The sequence below is a fragment of the Ambystoma mexicanum genome, chromosome 2p (genome assembly GCF_040938575.1).
Source record: "Ambystoma mexicanum isolate Mex_15411 chromosome 2p, UKY_AmexF1_1, whole genome shotgun sequence".
In the NCBI taxonomy this organism is placed as follows: Eukaryota; Metazoa; Chordata; class Amphibia; order Caudata; family Ambystomatidae; genus Ambystoma; species Ambystoma mexicanum.
In genome coordinates this window covers 1,119,794,776-1,119,817,947 of record NC_090923.1, presented here as the reverse complement: position 1 = coordinate 1,119,817,947, position 23,172 = coordinate 1,119,794,776, and the positions used below count along the sequence as shown (strand labels likewise).

At 44.7% G+C, this 23,172-nt stretch overlaps 1 protein-coding gene across 2 annotated transcripts in view; it reads right to left on the bottom strand.

The window, feature by feature from the left end:
* Positions 1 to 23,172, bottom strand: part of RPS6KA4 (ribosomal protein S6 kinase A4) — a 407,770-nt gene that overhangs the window by 202,962 nt on the left and 181,636 nt on the right. For both annotated transcript variants that reach the window (XM_069645153.1, XM_069645152.1), the window contains exon 6: positions 20,339 to 20,419. In XM_069645153.1, the coding sequence (XP_069501254.1) occupies positions 20,339 to 20,419 (81 nt within the window). The remainder of the gene's footprint in view (positions 1 to 20,338; positions 20,420 to 23,172) is intronic.

Here is a 23,172-nt window from a genome sequence, read left to right as displayed (position 1 = left end):
ATCCCTTGGTCCTGGACTTTGCACAGGGGGCTCTGGACACATATTTCTTGCTTCTGTAGTGTCCCCTGGATGCCTACGAAGAGCTGGCCAGATTCTGACTTTGGAAGACAATGCACTCACAAGTGGCCGATGTACCCTGGGTATTGGGCTTCAGCAGCCTTGGAAAGTCGCAGAAAGTCGGGGGTTGCGCCAAAGTATAGTTGGTCTCGAAGCTAGTTGGTCCCACCAGCTGAAGGGAGGAATTCATCCTTCACAGGTCTTCCCTGTAGATTCAAAAATGGGGTCAGCACAGCTGCATGGCTTCACCAGGTACAGGAGGTTGCTGCTGGTGCCTTCTCTAGTCCTTTGATTCGGATTCTGTACACCAGTGGTCGACTCTGCTCTTAGTCCCAAAACCTCCTTTTTTATGCAAGTTCCCATTTATTCCCATCCCTAGGCTGTCAATCACACAGCAGAGTGGCTGTCCTTTCAGGACAGCCAGCCAACCAATAGAAACTGTTTTCACTCAGGCATACCTAGAGACAAAATTTCAGGGGCCTCCCTCACTTCCTGCCTTTCCAGACATACTGGAGCTTGTGCGGGCTTCAGGGCTGAAGCCTGCCAAAGACAAACTACACAAAGGGCGCAAACCTGATGCAAACGGAGTAAAAGCCTAGAAGAAACTAACAAGAAATTGCGAAAAAAGTATACCGGGGCCATTTTGGGAAAATGGTCCCCCTTTGGTGCAGCACTGCAGCTGAGGCATCAGCCTGCAGATACATGTCACTAGGTAGTAAAAAAGAAACCACTGCCACCAGCCATTCAAGAGAGTTGTTACTGTTACATCAGGAATGGGTTAAGGGAATTACTATGTAATCCCACAGCACTCCACGGGTTGTGGTGTGTGCTGGACCCATAAAGTAAAGGTAAGTAAGACGGGGGTCATTTTACTATTCTTGGGAACAGTTGTTCACCCAAGAAAATGTAGTTAAACATTAAGAGATGTCCATGTGACGTCTCCGTGGCACTGCACAAAAGGTGCTGTGTGTCACAATGCAAAAGCAGATGCCTATGGAGTTGACTAGACTCCATAAAACAGTAAGGAACATAGAAAATCATAGTCAGGAAAACACATGAGTGAGTGAGCAAGAGCTGGGGGGCTCTAAGGTTAAAGAGAATGAACATGCTCCATAACAGCAACACACCTAGACTTTCTGGCACCATGGATGTGAAGTGGAACTATACAGACATGCCCCACCACACCCACATCCACATCCACACACACAGACCCGCAGACCCACCCACCCACAAATGAGCAAACAGCAAGTCCATGACCTTATAAGGAATTTCCTCACCTGGCATTGCATAAAGAAAGTCAAAACAACAATTTGGCCAAAGAAGCAAGCAAAATGTGCCACTTGCCACGTTTAGTAGCCATACATGGTAAACATAAATGTGCATACTAAAAATTATGCAAACATGATGCAAAAGATATCTGCTGCCAACAGCCTGTCTTTAGGGACACATACAAGTAATCAAAAATCCCATGTGTAAAAAGCTAGGGTGATACAAAAGAATCCCCATTGCACTGCACAGTAAGGTGTTGTGTCCCAGTACTGAGAGTCTGCAGGACCAATCAGTTTCCCCATAACAACGAGCAAAAGACAAGGCAAGTGACGCTGAAGGCTTTACTTCCCTTCAAAATGTCACAACAGGTTAAAAAACAGAGCAAAAAGAATGGTAGTCCATAGGAACTATGGAGGGAAACTTGCAAAAAGAAATCTTTCCCAACAGTCCTAATTTTGGCCATTTCGTTTTGTGCTTTTTCTTAAACTGGGGAAACCACTAGCCAGGCATAAAATGGACATTGTGCAAAGATGAGGTCACTCTGAGCTCAGTCCTGCACACACTGTAGCAGTTTGGACTTATCCTAGTTGGTCCAATACAGAAACTGTGTGGGTGGACTCAAGTCTTTGGCATTTTTTAGGACCAGCCTGATGGGCAGTTGGCCAAAACCATTGTGGTCTGAATTGTGTGTGATTGGATGGCTGGCTCAGGCCACTCAAGTGCATGGGTATATCTAGGAGAGGCACTGGTCATTCCTCAAGGCTGCTAGGATTGTGTAGGTTTACTTACCTGCATTGCCTAAAGCACGGGCCCCCAACCTTTTGTGCGCAATGAGGAAATATCAAATGAAATGGAGAGCAACATCATTTTCCGACAAAACATATCTGCGCTCAGTTGGTGGAAAAATGATAGCGACAAATTATGAATTTAATAAACTTAAAACTGCTAATAGAACATTTTAATTTGCAGTATTTAGTAGTTATCCAGACCTCCTGCAATTCCAGTAAAGGAAATTTGCAAGGCTTTTTAAATTGTTTTATTTGTGTTTTGGTTCAAGCAACAAGTGTACAAACCTTTCACTATTTAGATGCAAGGCAATAAAATGTGATGCATCGTAACACATTTACATTAAAACGAATTACATTTGCACCATTCTAATGCGTTAAATTAATCCAAAGTTAAAACAGAATTAAATCACTTATTTCCTCAAATCTTCAATCTTCTTCATTCGTAGTGCAAGAAACCCACACAGTGCAAGAACCAAGCTCTGCCGTTACCCTCGCATAAGGCCAGTCCACATAATGTCACTCAGAATTGAAGTTCCAAAATATCTATACCTCTCCTCACCCAAAGCTGGACAATTAATTACTAAATGTTTAATGGTATCTGAGATCACAGTTCGTACAAAGCCTACAATCCGGATTACCCAGACCCGAATCCCACTTGCTTGTTCTTTTCAGCGTTGGAATTTGGTTGAAAGTGGAGATAAACTGCCCTCAGCTTTGGGCAAGGAAATATAAGAATATACCCTGGAATCACTTCACTTTTTGTGAAGAATTTGGTGTATTCGCCATGCAGGGCATAAGTGCCAGCTGATTTGAGGAGACCGCCGAATCATATTAGTATGGCTTCTTTACTGTGGTCAAGTTAGTAATAAGCTCTTATTTAGAGGAACAAATTACTGAGAGTGTTTCAGTCATGTGTTCCTTAAATTCAGTGGTACTAGCACCATACTCTCTAGTCTGATCTTCAGCCCAACTCTGGTAAAGGGACATAGATGGCAGGTTTAATAATTTAGCAAACTCAGCCAATTTTCTCCACTTGGCTCTAGTCGCCAGTGAGATTAGGCCAAACTCCTGTCTCATTATTTGATTTCAGGATTGAATTTACAAGCCCCAATGTTTATTTCCACAGCATCCCTTGAACTGAGTTGAGGTACTCCCTGAGATATTCAGGGAAAGATACAAACCATACAGCAGTGACACTTCCACACTAGACAAATAGTACTGCAGCAGAGGTTTTAATGAAGAATTAATGGCACAGCTCGGAGTAGACCCGCTTCATTTTTACAAGCAAAGGCGCACATTTTCCCCATATCAATTGTTTCCAAACCTCCCTGGAGTTCGAGTTGGTAATGTGACCTTAGACTTTTGACCATTTGTATTGAGCTTGTTTTCTAGTGCATAATTAAAGAAGAGGGATAGCTTCCTCTGGAGCCCCTTTTGGGGTCAGGTCAAACAAAACAATATCATCAGCAAAGGCAATCCCGTCTAGGGACACTGAACCAAATTAACAGAATTGGTAGTGCCATCCTCCCATATTTTCTTTGAGGACAGCCAGGTAGAGATTGAACAGAGTCGGAGCTATGATGCATCCCTGCCGTAAACCCACGTATGTAGCAATAGGGTCAGTCGTGGCTCCTTCCCTGCTCAGCCTCACCCGAAGCGTAGTATCCGTATGCAGTAGTGCCAAAAAGCTGAACCAGCCTAGTTGGCAATTTCATTGCTATGAGCATTCTCCAAAGCCTCAATCTGCTGACGGCATCGAAGACATTAGAAATGTCTATCGATGCCATGTAAACTGCTCGATTTTTAACAGCTGCTAGCAGATGTGACATGGTCAGGGCATTTAGAGCGGTGCCCATTCCTGCTCGAAACCCGATCTGATATTGTGAGATCAGGTTCAGCGATGTTATTTGTGCCTTAAGTTCCCTTAGCAAAGGGGTTCCAAATATTTTGCTAGAGGAGTCCAGGAGGGCTACAGGTCCTGTCTCCTTGCTTGAAAATAGGAATGATGAGAGATTCTATCCACGTGTAAGGGACTGAGAGTGTCTGACTGACGTATCTCAATAATTCCCATAGGGAATTGGCCCAAATCTCTGGTTTACTTTTAAAGCCGGAGGGATGTTGTCAGGGCGAGGAGCCCTCAAAGGTTCTGCCTTACCAATTACCCGTAATATGTTGTCAATCTGCCACTCAAAATCACACTGTTCCATCCCCAAACGGTTAGTTGACCTTCATCACCCATGGGCATAGAGTATTGTTAGTGATGTAGTTTACCCACTCCTGTGCCGTGATGCTACACACACAAGTCTGCAAACCTTTAGTAATTCCCCCGCTTTTTCTCCAAAAATGTGCACTATCATTTTGGATGAGGGTCCCAACAACCTCTTGGTTTTCTCTTATAAGTCTTTCCCGACCGAGGCATTTGAGAGTGTGTTTGTACTTTGCTATAATCTGCCTCTTAGCCTCTTGGCATGCCGGTCCAGTAGTTGTATTTTTAAAGGGAGGTTTTGATTGCCGCCCTCTTGACCCGTTTCGCCTCCCTAACCTTAATGTGATAGGATGATTATGATGTTTACTTCCAATCATTCGGCCCCTATTGGAGAGTAGTTTCTTGCATTCCAATAGGCTTTGATTATAATTGTCGGCCGTTATCAGAACTCCCTTATTCTCCATGTTAAGCAGCTCCTTTTCCCAAATAGTGGTAAAAATTCTATACGCTTTAGCATTCCATTTTACCACCAAGCCTCCCCTCTCCGGTGTGATAAATGCTGCACCATATTCCAAATGATAAGAGGAATTTGGTAAGCACATAGTAAGAATTGAGGGGAAATGGTCCCCCCAGCCCCTTCAAAGGATCACATACAGGCCAGATCTTCAGATACATAGAAATGGTCAATCAATATATTCTTTGACCCCCTACTCCAAGTGTAAAAAACACTCAACTCCAACTCCCCAGGTAAACACACTTTGAGATCCCATGTCACAGGTATTGATCCCAAGCAGCCCCCTGCTGCACAGATTGGGCTGAAATCCTCCCTGCGCCGTGGGGCCCTACCGTGAATCGTGGTTGTACACAGGTAGCACTAAGATCCCCGGACACAACAAGGAACTCTCTTTTTTCCCCCTTTCCAACCATTCCATAAACAGGTGATCTAATTCCTGATGTAGATCTACAAGGATAGTATTAGCGTGGTTCCAATAAACATTTACGAACATCACATTCTCTTTTAGACATAAATATAGGTTAATTGCCAACAGGTCTTTAGACCGGACCATTATCTCGGAGTGGGGGCAGTCACAGTTAGGATTAATGGCCATTGCGAGTCCACCTGTTGGTCTTCCCTTTGGCCCTCTGGATATTGGCTTGCAATAAGTGTGATAACCGTCCAGCTCAAAGATGTTTGCGGCCATAGTTTCTTGTAACAATATCACAGTTGCAGTCTTTAGGTCCAGTCCAGAGTGACTTTCTCGTTCGTGGAAGCCACACATGTTCCAGGACATCGCCTTCAGTGGACCACCCCCCAAGACTGTACTGTTTAGCCTTGGTTCTCTTGAAATTTTGAATCGCTTCTTCCAGCCAGGACCATTCTTTTAAGTCCGGTCTTACTGCTGCTAGTGTTCCAGACTTATTTGATGCAGTAATTTCAAGGACTTGTAATGACTGTTCAGGGGTCAAGTAGGCCTGGATCTCCTCTTGTGAGTTTAGTTGTCCCAGCTGGTAGCCAAGAGACATAAGGGCTTGTCTATTATTCCAAACAATTTACGGTGCGGCAAGCAACATGTGCTCCCGAGTTACACATTGGTGACCACTGGTTTAAAGGGTGTGTCACAACGCTGTGCTGTTCAATTTTTAGGGCCAGAAGCTGTGCTGTTCAATTTGTTAGGGCCACGTTTGGCCATATTGGATGGACCCTGTCACATCCCTTTGCTCTGGTTTAATCTTTTGGCTACTGGACATCCCTCGTCTTTTCCGATTCTTCTTCACTGGATAGGATGAATGTCCCATGCTAGCACTATTTCTGTTTTTCTGCTGTCTTTCTGTCATATCCTCCAGGTCATAGTGCCTCAAGGCATGAAGGCTCTGCCGTCCACCCATCTCTGCTCTTCATTTTGGCCGTCTTGGGCCACCATTGTTAAGATGGATTTCTAGAATCTGGCCTGGTGGACAGATTTTAGGAGGCCATCCCAGTTTGGTCTGTTTGTTTCATTTGCTTATATAGCACACCGAACCCAAGGGTATCTGGGCGCTTTACTTATAGAACATGGTTACAAAGATAATGCAGCATACGTTAAGAAGTACAGTAATGAGCATGAAATTGTATAAAGATAAGCATAGAGAACTACAGTGATATTTACAGTAATGTAGAATAGACATTAGAATACAGTGATCTATAATTTGAGGACTACAGTATGTACAATGTCCACGATAGCCATAGCTTGGAGTAGTAAAGCCCCAAGTCACAAACGCAGTGGGCAAGGTGAACGTGAGCTGGGGCGTAGTCAGTACAGAAATTAGGTCCGGTCATCGCGCTAGAGCGTAGTGATAGTTTGTGAGAGCAGCCGGGATTTTACTTTGTGCCGGAAGGAGAGGAACATTGGGTCTGTCCTTGGAGCCAGAGGTAGCTTGTTCCAAGCCTTGGCTGCAAGCACTGGAAAGCTGGAACCTCCTGCTTTGGTCAGCCTGAATTTGGGAATGTTGAGGCAGTGTGTGTAGTTGGTTCTGGTAGGTCTAGTGGATTTGTTCCTGGAGAATTTGTCAGTCAGATACTGTTGTTTCGGCACTTGTGGGTGATCATGGGTGTTCTGAACGTGATTCTATCTTGGATAGGGAGCCAATTTGTGTTGTGTCGGATTTGTGAAATATGATTGGACCAAGGAATGTTTAAGGCAGTTCCTGAGCGCATTATTTTGCAATATTTGTAGCTTATGAGCACTTGGGAACTCAGAGGTTAGCCAAACCCAATCAAGATAAGTGTGGAGAGTGGCCAAGGCTTAGTCCCAGGAGAAAATGAGCGGAGTAAGGGGTCCACAATGAGTCCACACAGGGAAGCACAAAATAATTACATTTAGAGAGACAAGTACAAAAATACTATATTATAGGCGCAAGAAAAACACTAAGAAATGAAATAAGAAGGTAGTATATCACACAATACTCAATTATCAAACATGTATATAGTCACCTTTAGGTTTGTAGGAATGCATACAATAACAGACAACTAAAAGAAGCAAGTAGTGATGCAGTAGAATGAAACCCGTTCACAAGTATTATGCCCTAACTTGAAGTCCCATCTCTATATTTTGAGGCATTGTGCCCAAAAGTCCCAAAGATTTGTCTTAGGATAGGGGACTGATGGTGGCAAAATGTTACAGAAGATATTCAACAATGTTACAGGTCAATACAATTATATTCCTATCTTTTAGATACAAGCTTTCAGATTCGACAATCAAAACATAATGGAATGGAATAACCAAAGTACATTCTAAGGAGAAGGGGGGAGGGGGGTTTAATGCACAGCAATTACTTACTCCCTCACCACCCTCCCCCCGGACTCAGATTTTCCCAAATGACTAGGTGGGTCCACTGGGGGGAACTTGAGGTAGGTTTTCCAGCCGTTTGTTGCGGTGCTGGATGGCTACAGGTTGCGTGTCCGAGAATTTCACTGGTCAGCTGCTGGTACAGAAAGCAACCCCTGGTGAAGAAGGCAAGCAGGATTCAATGACGCGGGACTCTTCTGTACACTTCAGAGGTGTCCAGAAGACACTGATGGTCACTTCTCTACGACGATGACAGGCGTTGCTCCAGTCAGGGTCAAAGAAGAACCCTTAAAGCTGGGAATCTGAAACTTAGCAGGGAGGCGACTTGTGGCACGAGCTGGTGACCACTGAAGTCCTAACAGGGAGCGTGGAACAGTGAAGATTCTACCGAGGTAGCCCACTGGAGTGCTGGTCAGTTCACTGGGTGGTCCAGGGACACTTCCGAAGGCGTAGGACAGCTGGATCCTTGTGAATGAGTCAAGACTGGTTGATCTCGCCAGTCCGGGTTGAAGCACCGCTCGGGGCCTTCACAGATCAGGTAGTCTAGCAGCCCTTCACAAGACCAAATGCAGGAAGGGGATGCCGGGCATATTTGGGAGTCATCCAAGGAACTTTAGTCGGCTGCTCTTCTACAAAGGATACTTGGCTCAAACGTTGATCTGAAGAAATGGCTGCAGGAGTCCTCTTCTTATCCTAAATCCTGGCTGTAAGCAAGTCCAAGCCCACCAATGGTAAGGATCTGCACCATTCAAACAGCCAGCAGCGGTCCAATCAGGGACCACTGTGGGTTTCACTCCTGCCCCACACCTAGACTTTCAGAGACCCAAGATGTGGAGTGGGACCAGATAGTCCAACCCACAGCCATGGTTCACACACACCAGGCCAGCAGTAGAACACGAAAGGAGCATCTTTCCCGGGTGAATGCATGACCATATTAGGGATTTGCTAACCCGAGAAGGCAGGAAGAAGGGCAAACAACAATATGGCCAAAGAACAAGCAAATAATCTTGTGGCATGGCCATTTTAGGGCACTAGCCATGTTTAGTAGCCAGACACAAATGTATCCACAACAAATAATGCAAAAATGGTTAAAAAAAAAAGGTATCTGCGGCCACCAGCTTGTCTTTAGGCACATATACAAGTAATCCAAAATCCCAAGTGTAAAAGACTAGGGTAATAAAAAAGTATCCCCACTGCGCTGCATTGTTAAAGGACGTGTGCACTGTCACAAAGATAGCAAAAAGGTAAAGAGACAAAAAGGAAATCGTTTCCCTGTACCGATAGTCTGATGGACTGATAGTTTCCCCATGAACAAAAGGCCAGGGCAGTGAAGTCTGGTGGTCCATAGAACTATGGAGGGAAGGTTGCTAAAAGAGAATTCTTTCCTAACAACCATCCACTGTTGCACCCCTTGTGGGACAGTTTTTGCCTGGCTGCGTGCTCAGTTTTCTGGTTCCGCTTGTGTTCCTACACCTTTTTGTTGCCTTCTCTGCCGTTACTTTGGGTACTGGCTGGTGGATCACACCTTGGATGTTTAGGCTGATGAGTCTTCTTACTTTGCCAGGGTCATTGCTAATCCCTGGGTATCAGATGCTGTAAGCATCACTAAGTGGGATGATTAACCATACCTGAGCAAAGTTCTCAGAAATTGAAGACATGAGCACTTACCCTGGGGTCCTGAGCCAGTGGTGTATTGTTCCGATTTTCCCTCAGGCGTCCCATAAATAGGTGATATCTGCAGGTCACCCTCTTCAGCGTTTCACCATGGACTTCCATTAGCCGAATCCTGCTTTGCTTTCCTCCTTGCTGGGTATTCTGGGTTTTGAACCTGGCACTCTTTCAGAGGGTCTGTGTTGGTATCCCATGGCATTCGTTGCTGCCTCTTTCTGCACCTGTGTGGTAACAGTCTTAGACCTGCCTTTTCCCCATAACCACGTTTCTGTCAGTTTATTCCCATCAGGAATTTTTACCAAATTTACAAACTTCTCTAAAGTGACTTTGGCTGGTACTTATCGGACCACTGACATCCTTAAAAAGGAGCTCTGACATTTCATTCCAAGAGTCTGGAATTTTAGTTTGTACCGCTGATAAAATATGTAATTTCAAATCACTGGATATCACTCTTGCCTACTAAAATGTAACATCTCTGGCATTGTTGGGCAAGTGTCAACCTCCTCCACCCCCAAGGGGCTATATGTAGTGTATGATGTACACTTGTGTAAAGGAGATATGTCAACAACCTCTTGGGGAGAGCTGTGTAACCATCTAACCTAATCGAAGAACAGTGTGTCACCCAAAAGGAAAGACCAAACTCTCCAAATGCAGCTTAGCAGAGCACTGAGGCTGAACTTCAGGAGGTGGAAAGGTTAGAGAGAAACAATTATCCCACTAGTCACCACAAATGAAACCACACTGGTATAATGAAAAATGTTATGGCTAGGCGACATGGACCAAAAGTCATATCTAGAGAGAAACAATTATCCCACTAGTCACCACAAATGAAACCACACTGGTATAATGAAAAATGTTATGGCTAGGCGACATGGACCAAAAGTCATATCTTGATATTTTTGGGCTGCATGGCAATATATATATTATATTTATATACATATATACTTGAATATTGTTTATGTGGGTTAAATGCTAAATTGTAAGCTGCCAATTACATGTCAGATGTCACAAACATCTTTAATAAGACATTGATTAAAAAAAAGTGCAAATACAGGGTTCCTCTTCCTGTTTGTATTCTCAAACAGCTGTGTAAATATCAAAATGTAAATACAAAATTGAAGTATATGTAATAATGTATATATATGTATATATTTCGAAGTTACAGATATTGTATCATCCCATATCTATTTTGAAAATATATATCTCCAAAACTCGATATATCGCTCACCCCTACTTGTTATAAGGTCACACATATAAAATCTATGTTAGGAAAAATAAGTACTGAGGTGAACAGCAGAGTACAGTAAATATAAGAAAATTAAACTGAGAGTTAAGGCCTAACTCACTCTTCACACTAAAATGCAAGCCCCATACTAGCAGAATTATGCATACAGAATGTCAGACGTGAGTACAGAGTGGGCCTCTAAAGCAATCGAACCTGAGGGGAGCCATTACCGGTTGGGTAACGCCTCCGGGGCAATAGTTACAAGCCCCAGCAAAGCGAGGGCTTAAACGTAGCCCCGGGGGCATTACCCAACCAGTAATGCACCCCCTCAGAGGGTTCTATTGCTATTACTATCCTGGCACTTTGTATCGGGGCACAAATAGTGTTTTCTCTCTAGTTGGGAAAGGACATGAAAGCTGTTCCTCAACTCGGGAAACAAATAAAATGGCTGCTATGGATCGGTGGAAGGGACTAAATGTAGTCCCTTCTCCCTTTCCATAGCGGCCTAACAAAGATATAGATGAAACTCTGAGGCAATCAGATCGTTTGTAACAATCTGATAGTCCCGTTAGGCGTTATGAGCCCTGAAGACTGAGGCCTTTAACGAAGTATGGAGGGACCATAACGCCCAGTACGGCCTGAGCTGCAGGTTTATAAAGCTATTAGAACACCCTCAGTATTTTATTAAATTTGAAAAAGAGACAGATGACTAATAAATGCTGTAGAAATGAACAGAAAGTAAATGGTGGTTTGAGTACTTATTCCTGGTTTTTATCAGGCAGGTAATTAGCATGCGGGTGGATTGTTTAAATGGAGAAAGTAAAAGCAGGTGCGAGTAGTTTTTTTTTTTTTAATAAAGCAGCCAATTAGGATAGGGTTGTAGATTTTAAACGGAAAAAGTAAATGTATCTGTCTGTATTTATTTGTTATTTTAATCAGGCAGGTGAAAAGCAAGAGTTTTTTTTAAAGCAAATAGAATGTGTATTTATACAAGTACATTAACAAGCGTTTGTTGGGATTAAATAGGGCTGTTCGTGCTGGCCTCCATTGGTTTTAAACTACACAGATTTACTAGAACTGAATAAGCTGGTGGGCGATGTGACCGGGCCACCTGCTTTGACTTTCTCCAAATATGATGATCAGCGCTCGCACTATACATAGGCAGCGATTCTTAGCTCCTTGAGTGAGCAGTAAGTGGAACCCTGCAGCTAGGTGGAAATAGACAGTTACACATGACTCAATAATATATTATTAAAGGCCATTTGGCCAGACATGCCTTCTCGTATGGAATGGAGAATCTAGGATGGCACTGTCCATGTACCAGACGTTTTTAAAATTACGTGCACGTCCCTGCATAATTTTGCAAAAGGGGATTTTAAAGTTCCTGTTTTGATGTGATCTTCATTCGTTGTGGGTCGCAGGCTCCAATTACAGATTGGCACGCCTTTTCTGAGAGCTGGCATGGCATCAGATAACCATCTATTTTGAAATGCTACAAGTTATCGGGAGAAATTGACACCACCAATAAACACTAACACAGAACGAACAGAACTTTTCCAGGAGCAGGTTTTATAAGGTAAATGTACCCTTTTTCTGTTTTTAATGGAGCTCATTGCTGCGTTTCTTCACCTGTGATGTTTGCAATCAGGTAGCTTTATCGGGGCCACGTTGAGCACACACGCATGGCAACGCGAAAAGTTAACTGTTGTGGTGCATGTGCTTACCCTCTTATTAGACACCATGGAGTCTTCTTACTGCTATTGTTTTGCACCTTTGCCGATTTTTGGAGGTAAGTGAATCCTTTTTGCTCCCCTTAATTTAATTAGCTCATCAGTTTTGGGCGCACTGACCAGTCCCCATGGCTATCAGCGCAGGAGAACTCGGATCTAGATTGTAAAGTTCTCTTGGTGTCCCTGTAAGTTTGTTTTTTAGCTACTGTGTGGTTACTTGCAGGATGTCTCGAGGATGGGCCGATGGCACTGGATATTTTCTTTTAGTCTTGTGCACGCTTGCATTTGATCACACAATGCATATAGAGTACCACCTACTCTAAAATGGCCGATCCACAAGACTTGGCCATCTTGTCTTTTGACCTTCCTGCCCTTGGGTGTCTGGACGGACGTTCCATATATTAGAATCCATTACCAAGGGAAAGCACCAGCTTTTGTGGGCAAATTGGCACTCTGTGCATGTGTAGCCGGATGTTGGGTGCTGGGTCAGTCTGGACCCAGACCACCTCTTTACCAGAAGTGCATGTTGCTAAGATGCAGTGGCCAGAGGCTGTCCAGAATTGGACAGCCTCTGCCACTTTGAAGGTGCAGATCCTTGCCACTTGTGCGCTGTGGACAAATCAAACCCAGATATTGGATAAAAAGTAGCACTCCTGCAGCCGTTCTTCAGATGATTGTTGGAGCCAAGAGCCCTACGAAGTAGATAATTCCACTGAAGACCCAGAACTCATTGTTGAAAGATGGCTAGCAGCCCCTTTCTCCGCTTGCCTGGCAAAACCATGTCCCTGAAGATCTCAAGAAGACCTTCATCTGTGTTTTGGCCACTGGACCAGTGGAAACAACCAATCCTGACATCTGCTCAAAGATCCAGGTGCTGGAAGCCCTCAGAACAGTCTTGGAACCATCCTGTGGTCTAGCAAGAGTCCCACTGGGCTACTTTGCTGCAACGGTCACCATCCCAAGTTGAGCCTTGGGACTCTACAATGTCAGTTTACAGAACAATAAGTATTTCCACAAAGTTGCAGTTCTCCTCCACGTAGAGGGGCCTTACAGGACCAGCTTATTTGTTCTCACCACAAGGGTCATCTTCTGCCATTTTGTCCAAGTGGCTACACCTGCTCGCAACCTGTGTCACATCCTGCAGGTTGTTACGGGAGTGGTGGCCCCGAATACTGTGTGGCCTGAATGTCCAGATTCCAGCCCATCAGAGCACAGAATAGTGAAATAGCTAGACTTCAAGACTGAAGTGACTTCTGCACATGCGACCCCCTTCAACTGAACCAGGGCACGAATCCAGAAGGCCCAGTGATTTCAGGAACTTCTACGGTGTTCCAGGATTGAATCAGAGTACATGGGGTGAGTAAACATACCCGTTTTGCTGAGTCTCCATAGGGTTGCATGGGCATAAAGTCTAAACCCTACCTCTCACTTGTCTAGACTTGAATGGTGGTGTTCTGGACTGGTATTCTCTTCTGGGTCTCAAATAAGGTGGTTGGATTGGGAGAGGGCGTTTTAACGACTGTTCTCTTGTTTTTACCCAACTTTGAAACACTTACAACTACTTGTTGGCCCAAGCCAACACTTGTGCAACTTTATAAAAGAGCCTTCTGAAAAGACCTCTTGGGATCTGGAAACTTGAGGGCACTAGGCCCCTTCTTTTCTAGCTAGGGAAGGACTTTACAAGTCAGAACCTTAGTTCTAAGGTTTTGTATGGCGTTTGCCATTTCCTTTCTTCTCAATCTATTAATTCTTGATTACTTACCTGGTTCTATTTCATTATTCACTTGCTTTACATTGAAAGTACATTGAAAAGCATGTCTAACTGTGCATAAAACGTGAAGTATTAGTGCTCTTAGTAGAGCACACACAGGTGAATGTGTGTGTACAGTAGGAGTGAATGTTTCATTGTGTTACTTGTAAGTTTTAATTGTCAAGAGTTGTCAAAGGCCTGAATAAAAAAAACTATTTTTAATACATTCTAACTAACTTGTATTATTAAGAGTTCTCTATGTGCACTTAACTGGACCCTTCACCACGCACGCCCCCTACATATTCTGTCTATCTGGGTAGTGTTCAGTCACACTACCCAGATAGAGTTTGCCTAGACATTAGTGTTTGTCCCCATTCATCAGAATAGGATGGGCTTCCAAATCTGTTCAAAGGGCTAATTCTGAGAATTCATCCTAACACCCACGCCCACAGGAAGTGTAAAGACCGGTCCAGGACAAGGAACTTGTCTAAACCAGTTCAAACCAATATGGAGGCTGCCATCTTGTACTCAAAAAGAAAGTATGACTTACAAAAACCCAGTGGGTATCAAAGGGGCACTGAGCTAATACAGTAAATCAGCTTGCACCCCTGAAGAAACCAAAATTAAATATTAGCCATCACCAGCCTACCCCCTAAAACCGATCTAGAGTGATATAACCACCATAGGACAAATATGTGGTGTCTGAGATAGACCCCTGGGACTGGGTGCCCTATTGGCAACCCAATTCCATATACCCCAATTAAGATAAAAAGGGATGCAGTTACAGGGGGACTTCAGCAGAAGTGCTTCTGACCGCCAAAATAAATTGCAAACCCAAACAATAAAATGGGAAAGAGCAAACGGAGTAGCGGTATGAAATGAGACTCCTGCCCAAACACTGGAAATGTAGCCACTACCCATCCTTTTCACCTTTCCCTCCCTTTTCTCAGTGTCCTGAAGCTGATTTTTCCGATTGCGGTGTGGCACAAGCAGCCCTATGGATAAAATAGAAGCCACTTTTACGGCCTAAAAACAGGTAAACACTCCGCAAGACAATTGGGCAATAAAAATTTGCCTGACAAAAAAAATAGGACAAAAACTGGAAGGAGCACTTATATTATTACTGCCTCATCTGAAGAGGAATTTCCAATTTCCATGAATTACTAGGTGCAAAGTGTAGATTACGAAAGTACAAACATACTCGAATTTCTACTAGAAAAATACTTAAAATGGAAATGTGAATTTCGATTGTATTCCCTACAAACATCGTTTTACTACTAAATAGTAGGAAGAACAAAGTCAAAGTCTCATCTAGGACCCAGAATACAAAACACTGCAAATAAAGAAACAGAAATCCTGTAGGGACACCAGGCAGAAGGATTCCTAGTGGTTAAATGTAATTATAAAGTATGTAAAGAATGCATTACTGCTATAAATTGGAACGTCAAATAGGCTCGCAAGCGCGGGCAGAGGTGGTAAGGAGGGGGACGGAGTGCTGCCGCAGAGTGCACTTCTAGGAATGTCCAAGCTCACAGATGGCTACAAGAACACACACTTCGCATGCCCTTGTCATTCAATTTCTCCCTCTCAAAAACCATTGAAATGGCCCAAGAAACCAAGCAGATAATGAGAAAGGAATCCTGCAGGTTCCTGAAAGAAGGGGCCTGGCCCGGTCAGAAACATACAGCTCTTCTTGACAGGCCTCTATTCAAATTATAATATGATGTGGAATTAACATAATTGTGTTGTGGCCTGCTTTTCCTTCTCCCTTCCTGGATGCCAGAGAATGCCTGGCGCTCCGGTGAGAGTGTTCCAGGTCATGTGAGGGAATGCAGATCAGGCACGAGGATGCCAGTGGTTGTATCATACCCGAAGTCTACGTCTAACCTTATAATTTATTATATGCAGAGTACATGGATTTACTGCAATGTAAATAAAGCATTTCATTCAGAAAAAAAGGCTCCAGCACAAAGGATGAGAAGTGCCCAGTTATTTCTATGCTATAAGTGCAAGAATCCAGAATGTTCTGTAGTGGAAAGGGGCAGCTGAAATTCTGCACAACCACCACCCCCATGCAACCATCCTCATCCCAAGTGAGCAGTAATGTGGCACAGTAGAAAGGTGTTTGCCTAGAGTGAGGGAAGAGGCCATCTTAGAGCGAAAATGTAAGCACTAGTGTTAGGGAGTTTTATTCAAATTACTGTCTGTGACAGAACTTAGCCCACCTTGGATGTAATGGGTGCCAACTCTCAGGTTTGCCCTGAGCCACACACATGTTTGGTACAATAGCTGAACAGCCAGGCTTAGTTTAGAAGGGGAGGAAGTTACAAAGCACTCTGAGCATACACTAATTCAGGGAAACACTTATACACTTCCGAGTCCAAACTTAGTTTATGAGAGTCTAAGAATGTTCAGAGGGGCACTTTGCCACCAGAGGTTAGGCAGGATACAGTGCTCAAGATTCAAAAGTGGTAGAGTAGGATCTCTCCTGGGTTTGCAGGTACGTAAAGTTATGTTTTTCAAGTCAAGAAAGCCTAAGGGTTTCCTTGTGGAGTTGCCTCATGGACCAGTATGCTAAGGCAGTAGAGAGTACAATGGGTTGTCCACCCCAATGTTTTTCTAAGGGAGCTCTGGAGGGATGCAAGATACTGTATTCCTGGGGGCTGCAGATAGCTGTATCAGCAAGCAAAGCTCCAAGTAGGTTTTACAGGGAGCAAGCACGATAGTACCATAACATTAAGAATGCATTGCGGCAGGACGGTTCCAGCAGAGAGACGACAGCAGACCCGGGTACAGGTTTTGCGATCTTGGAGACAGAAGAAGCGGACATCAGTGGATCTGGTGACAGCTGTCGTGCGGACGGACGCCACTCAATGCATCTTCTCGGTTCTTGTTTGTTTGCGCCTTTTCCAGGCTTTGGGGAGCAGGAAAGGGCCATGCAGGTCAAGAACGATGCCCACAAGTTCCAGGCAGATTAGTTCTTCGGGCAACGATGCACAGCAGACACACACAGGAACCCGGGTATTGGGGAATTGCAGGATGTGGAGGTCGCAGATCTTCCAGGGAGGGCCCCAAATGCAGTTAATCTTGGGACTGGTGAGGCACACTAGTGCAAGGGAGGAAGTGGTCTTGTTCGGATCTTCCCCGTCGTTCAGAGTTGGAGGTCGGGACAGCAGCGGTTACTCAGCATGCTCTGGCATTCGCTGAAAGTGGCTAGTGTCTTCTTCCTTCGGGCTTCTTCCTCAGATTTTTCTGCTGCAGGACCTTGGGATTTATGCAGGAACACTGGCTGAGCCCACCAATCACAACCCATGCAACATTCCAAACTTGGGGGATGACTGTCCAATGGGGACAGCCAGCCTCCCAGTTAGAACTGGTTTCTCTCAGGCACTCTCCAGAACAAGGGCCTTGAGGTTTTGGGTGACCCTCTCCACTTCCCGTCTTGCCAATCACTCAAAGACCCTTTGCAGGCTTTCCGAGGGAAGCCCGGCAAAGGAACTAGTGGAACCTCCCCCACCCAGATAGGAAGAAGATCTAAGAAAAAGGACAAGCCATCTTGTTCAAAACTTTCCAAAGTACAGCCACCATTTGGGTCAATAGTGACCATTGTGTCCCCTACCGCAGCTGCGACAACAGCCTGCGATAAAAGTTCACAAAAAGTCATGTAACAGGTACACTGCCACCAGCCTCACAAGAGGGACATGTCGCAGTACCAAAATGTTACTGAAGTGAGAAAGGGAGATAAGCCCCTCAGCACTCCAAATGAGTGGCCGTCGTGATCTCACAAAAGAAAGCACGGGTAAGATGAAGAGTATCCCCCTGCCTTGCTAACAGGTTAACCAAGGGAAAATAAAGAAACATTACAGTGGAAGCTCTAGGGGATTCCAGTAACACTGCACAGAAATTGCTGTGTGGTACTTCAGTAAAATGTAGATGCCAGAAAAGATGGAGGAAAGCATGACTCTGAAACAATATACCAAAAAGAGGTAAAAAGGGTTCCAAAGATCAGAGGAAAAGAATGAGTGAGTGTGGAAAAAGGTTCCCACTTACTCAGAAGAATCAGACAAAAATTCAAGAGTCCAGCAAAAAGGTGGAGAGAATGTCACTCGAGAAGGAAAATCTATTCTAACAACTGGCATTTGCCATGCCCACCAGTTTTGATATACTCTAAGTTGTCCCAGCAACCCTATGAGCTATGCAGCGTTTCCCTGGCTGTGGCCATTTTCCTTCTCTGCCCCGAGATTCCCTTCATGATAGTAATCCATGGCATCCTGTACAGCAAGCACCTGAAAGGTCTGCCTTGGGAGAGGGGTGGGGGGAGGGCGGTGTAGTCCTTTGTTTGTTCACTTTTCCTCTCTCCTCGCATGTTTGATAGCAATTGGCTGATTCAGGGGCGCCTGTCCATTGTCTGTAGTTTCCCCTGTTGCAGTTAGTAAGCCACAGGCCGCAGCCTGCTTTCACTCCCTCCGAATGGCCTGTGTCCTTGGCCACATGACCAGGAAACACCATTCATCACCAGCCCTCCCAGGGCATCCTTGCCCGGGCAGCCCTCGGCTAAGGGCCAGAGGCAAAGGGCAGCTTTCAAAGAAGCAGCTCCGCTATGTTTGCCAGTGTATGCCTGGGACGCCGGTGCAGACAACCTATAGTGATGGGTAAGGTAAGTGTGTTGTGGGTGAGGAGTATAGCAATTACTCTACTCCACAAAACCCCCACTACTCGTATTACCCGTTATAAAGCCTAATTGTGTAAGGTACCCATTTTGGCCTTCAGTCTAAGTGTGTAAAATAGCTATACTCTAGATGGAGCCTAAATTACGTACGGTAGGCATACCTCATGCCGAAACTGTTGATATAACTTTGTTATATGTCCCTGCTGCGCCCCATAGTTAGTCATTATATTTGGCACCATAGCTAATTTGTATTGAAGGTTGCCATGCCCTGTAACTAGCCATCGTATGGGGATAAGGGTGGGAAGCATGACCATTACTGTACTCCGGAAACCCAGCCACCCATAGTCAGCCATTGTGATACACCTCACAGTTGGCCATTGTACGGAATTGTGGAAGGAAATGTGTTGCACCTACATGTATACTGATGGGCAGACGTCATGCAGGATTTAGATGCATTTTGCGGGAAATGAAATGTGTTGTGCCCAAATGTATTTTGGGGGCAGGAAATGTGTTACAACAGACATATTAGGAAGATTAGCAATGCATTTCATTTGGATAGATCTGTGAAGAATAGCCATGCGTCACATTTAGGTAGATTTGTAAAGAATAGCCATGCAGCCCATCTAGATAGAATCGTGAAGATTAGCCATACCAAGAGATAAATGTAGCCTGGTCTGGATTCCTCGCATTTAGGGTAGGACCATGCAGTCACACATTCTGGGAGGTTGTTTTGGATGAGCTAGTACAGCTATCAAGGATACATTTCCCCCCAGATGCAAAACAGAAAATATTTGGCAACTCATCATGCAGTTTCGATGGCAATGCCTGGAGAGAAATCTAATCTTTGCAGGCACATTATCGGCAAGATGGATGGTTCCCATGTACTGCGAACCAGAGACACTAAAGTAACAAATCAAGAAAAAAGAAAAAAGTGGAAATGGATTTTGCACTTGGGCAATATTTGAGACTTAATTACTGGTACCGATAGATTTAGTAGGATATCAAGTAGGCTGCTTTCCACAGGAGTGGGTTGGAAATACAATGGTGAAAAGGTTGAAGACCTTTCCGAGGACTGGTGGTAAGGCAAGCCTATGCAGGAAATCTCAAATTGAAAATGTATTGACATACATATCGATTTACTGGGTACACTTGGAAGCGTATGATAAAATAGGTTTACAATAAACAGGTGTGCTATTTTTAGATTCTTTGAAGCCCTAAAAAAAAAAAAAAAAAAATACTGCCCGAGAAGGGAACACTTATTTCTATCCCTGAAAGCATAAAGCTCCCAGAAACATCAACTGCCTCGATTTTCGATAAAGCTGTACTTGAGGGATCGATCACCTCACTCACTATGTCTTGCCACCTTCCCCCAGCCTGCTTGCTCAGAAGTCGAGGTAGCACTAGAAAATGATCCGAATTGCAAGTGCTCTGTAACCCCCTTCCCAACCTCATCCCGTGCACTCTCAAACTCACAGAAATCACGAAACGCAGTGCTCTTAAAAGGGCCAGAAATGGCATCCACTGCGCCACTTTTCCAAGCACAGGGACAAAGGACTGGCCAAAACACAGGGATGTTTGGCGATGCTCATCAACACATTTTATTATTAGCTATTAAACAACTTAAAGCCCCCACAACGCCTCACTTACCTTGCCATGCCCAGACCTGCCACGGATTATCTCCGGTGCCATATACTCAATGGTGCCACAGAAGGAGTATGTTCGTTCTCTCTGAGGAGGTAAAGTAAAACGAGATGAGTCACCATGCTCGTTGCAGACCCCCTTCCATTGACAAATTGCAAGTGTTGATCATACAAGTTTCTGGAAGGTCCAGAGAGTTTTCATTACAAAGCAATACCTTGTACCTGCTCCTGGCCAGTAGTAAGTAGTCACTTCAGAACCAACATGCCAATATGCTCTCTTGGAAGGTATAGAAACACCTTAGAATTACCTTCAACATAATGCACCATTGACCATCCTCTTTATAGAAGAGCACACTTACTATGAACGACCAGTGACATCGCCTGGCAATCCCTCCTTGCAGACTTCTACCCTCTTCTCACCACCTTATTGTATGAACTGGTGTCCAGTTAAAGGATCGAATGCAAAAGCTGAGAGTCAATAGGTTCGAAAACGAAAGGTTTTTAAAAAAGAAATGCATTATATATTTTTTGGGGGGTTTTCGTCTAGGTAAAGAAAAGTGGTTTTTACCACAAAAACAGGGGTTGGGGGACCCCCCCCCAAAAAAAATGTAAAAAATAAATAAAATTTGAACCTTTTGTTTTCGGTCCTTTTGATTCGACCCTTTTGATTCGATCCTTTGACCTATAACCGTATGAACTTGAATTAACTTCTCTAAATCCTTCCCCGAAGACTGGGACAAATTGCTGTCTAATGCTTTTCACTTTTTAGAATCCTGCTGTTATTGCAGATTTACTTTCCCACAATCGCTTCCTCACCCCTCATACAAAATCTTTGCTGCTAATAAAACACATTTTAAAAAATGATGACGTTCCCGCTTGCACTTTCAGGGCTGTGAAGTTCTTATAGCTCAGCAGTAAGAGCAAGTTGATCATTGTCAGAGACAACACATCTCCATAGTGGGCACTTCCTGCACATTTGTTTCTACTTCAATGTAGACACTGTCTTATTGTGTCAATGTGGTTGAGAGCATCATGAATATCAAATGTATGCGGTTAACTTTATAGCATGGCAGCAGAACTATGTGTGGGTTATTTCTTGGTAGAAACATTCCATTGCCAGCTTACTTTTCATAACTTGTGTGACTATAGGAGATGCCTTGACTACCACAGCCAAACTGCATAGATTATGGATCAGGGTATAATAGCTGCAGCAATTCAGTGTGCAATACTTTCGGTGGGATTCTGTCACTAGCAGCCCACCTCCCTGCTCAGGTTAAGCCAGACAGCTGCTACCCAGAGAGGCCTGGCCTTTCCTTGCGGTTGGAATACTGAACACCTTTAGGTTAGACGGTTACAAAGCAGTCCCCAGAGGCAAGTAGTTATGGGTTTTTCCATATAGGAAGAAGGCAGCTGCAACCCTAAGTGTCTAAGGAGACCCCAGGCAGGGCTCCTATACCACGGTTCTACCAAAAATGGTAAGGAGGAGTGGCTGCAGGGTAGAACTTTACACTCCATTATATTTAATGTGGCCCAGTGGTTCAACAAAAGAGATGAGCAGCCTAGCTCCTTACACCCAGACCAAGAAGTCCTACGGCTCCAGATAGGCCGAGGCTGTTGGGGCGGTCTGTTGTCACTCTTGTTTGCAGCATTGATGGTCCAGGGTTCGCAGGTGCAGAGGTTAATTTTCTGGACAGCTGGGTCCATCGAGTTGGTGTTTCTGATCACAACCTCACAGTGCAGGATATCACAAGCCTGGATTTCAGGCTTTCGACAAGGAAGCGCTGTCGGTGCCCACAATGAAGAGGGACCTCAAAAGTGCAGCAGACGGGAAAAGAGGTCTTGGTGGCCCAGGAAGGGTCTGCAGGCTATGGTGAGAGAACCCAACGACTGTAGTCCCAGCAAAGTCCCCCCACGAACCCGTCATGGCAGAGAGCAACAGCAGCATAGGAGGCAGTGTCCCTCAGTGATGGTACCCAGCAGGTTGCAGAAAAGTGGAGGTTGCACAAATCCCCATTGCAGAGGAGACAGGCTAGCTACAGACACACCTTGCAGAGGATACTGAACAGGTTGTGCCCAACAGGTCAAGCGCTCAAGACAGTGCCGTCTTCCTCTATTGGGTAAAGGCTATAGCTTACCCGTCTAGGAGCTGACTTTGGCAAACCTTACAACAGCAACTTCCTGCCTCTCTGTGGCCTCTTGTACTTTGTATTCCCAGTTCAATGCCTGGATTTTATCCTGCCAGTAGCCGTTCACTGATGTAGCCCTGTGAACCTGATCAGCTGTCGCCTCAGCCCCAGCCCGTAAACTGCAGGGGATCATCTTGCGGTTTCCAGAGCTGGCTGCTGGCGGCAATCACTGCCTTAGCCCGAACTTCCAAACGGTAGATGGGAGTACACTAAACCCAGGGGTAGTTCCAGACTTCAGCCTGGCTGTAGTCAACATACTCCGCCCAATTGCAGTCCGGGACCTGTAGAAAAACTGTTGTGCCGCAGTGACCAGGAGCAACAATCAGTCTGTAGTCTCTAAACCAATCAGACTTGTTCCTCCAGTCACGACAGCCTACCCAATGAGGTATTGTTGAGCTGCTTTTCATTTTACCCAAAAACTACCACCAAGAGTCATCTTTTTGGTGCCTTTTACAATCTCGGTTGAAGGACTGATGTCACAGCAGTAGACTCTTCTTTTCTCAGTCCACTTCTAGTGTGACGGGACTTTGGGTAGCTGGCTCGAGTCACTGCAGGCCTGGAAGGATGCCAACAAAGTTCCAAGCTAATTAGTTCAGATGACGATTCACAGTACCCCGGATTTGGTGAATTGCAGGGGCTGGAGGTCCCAGCTCTT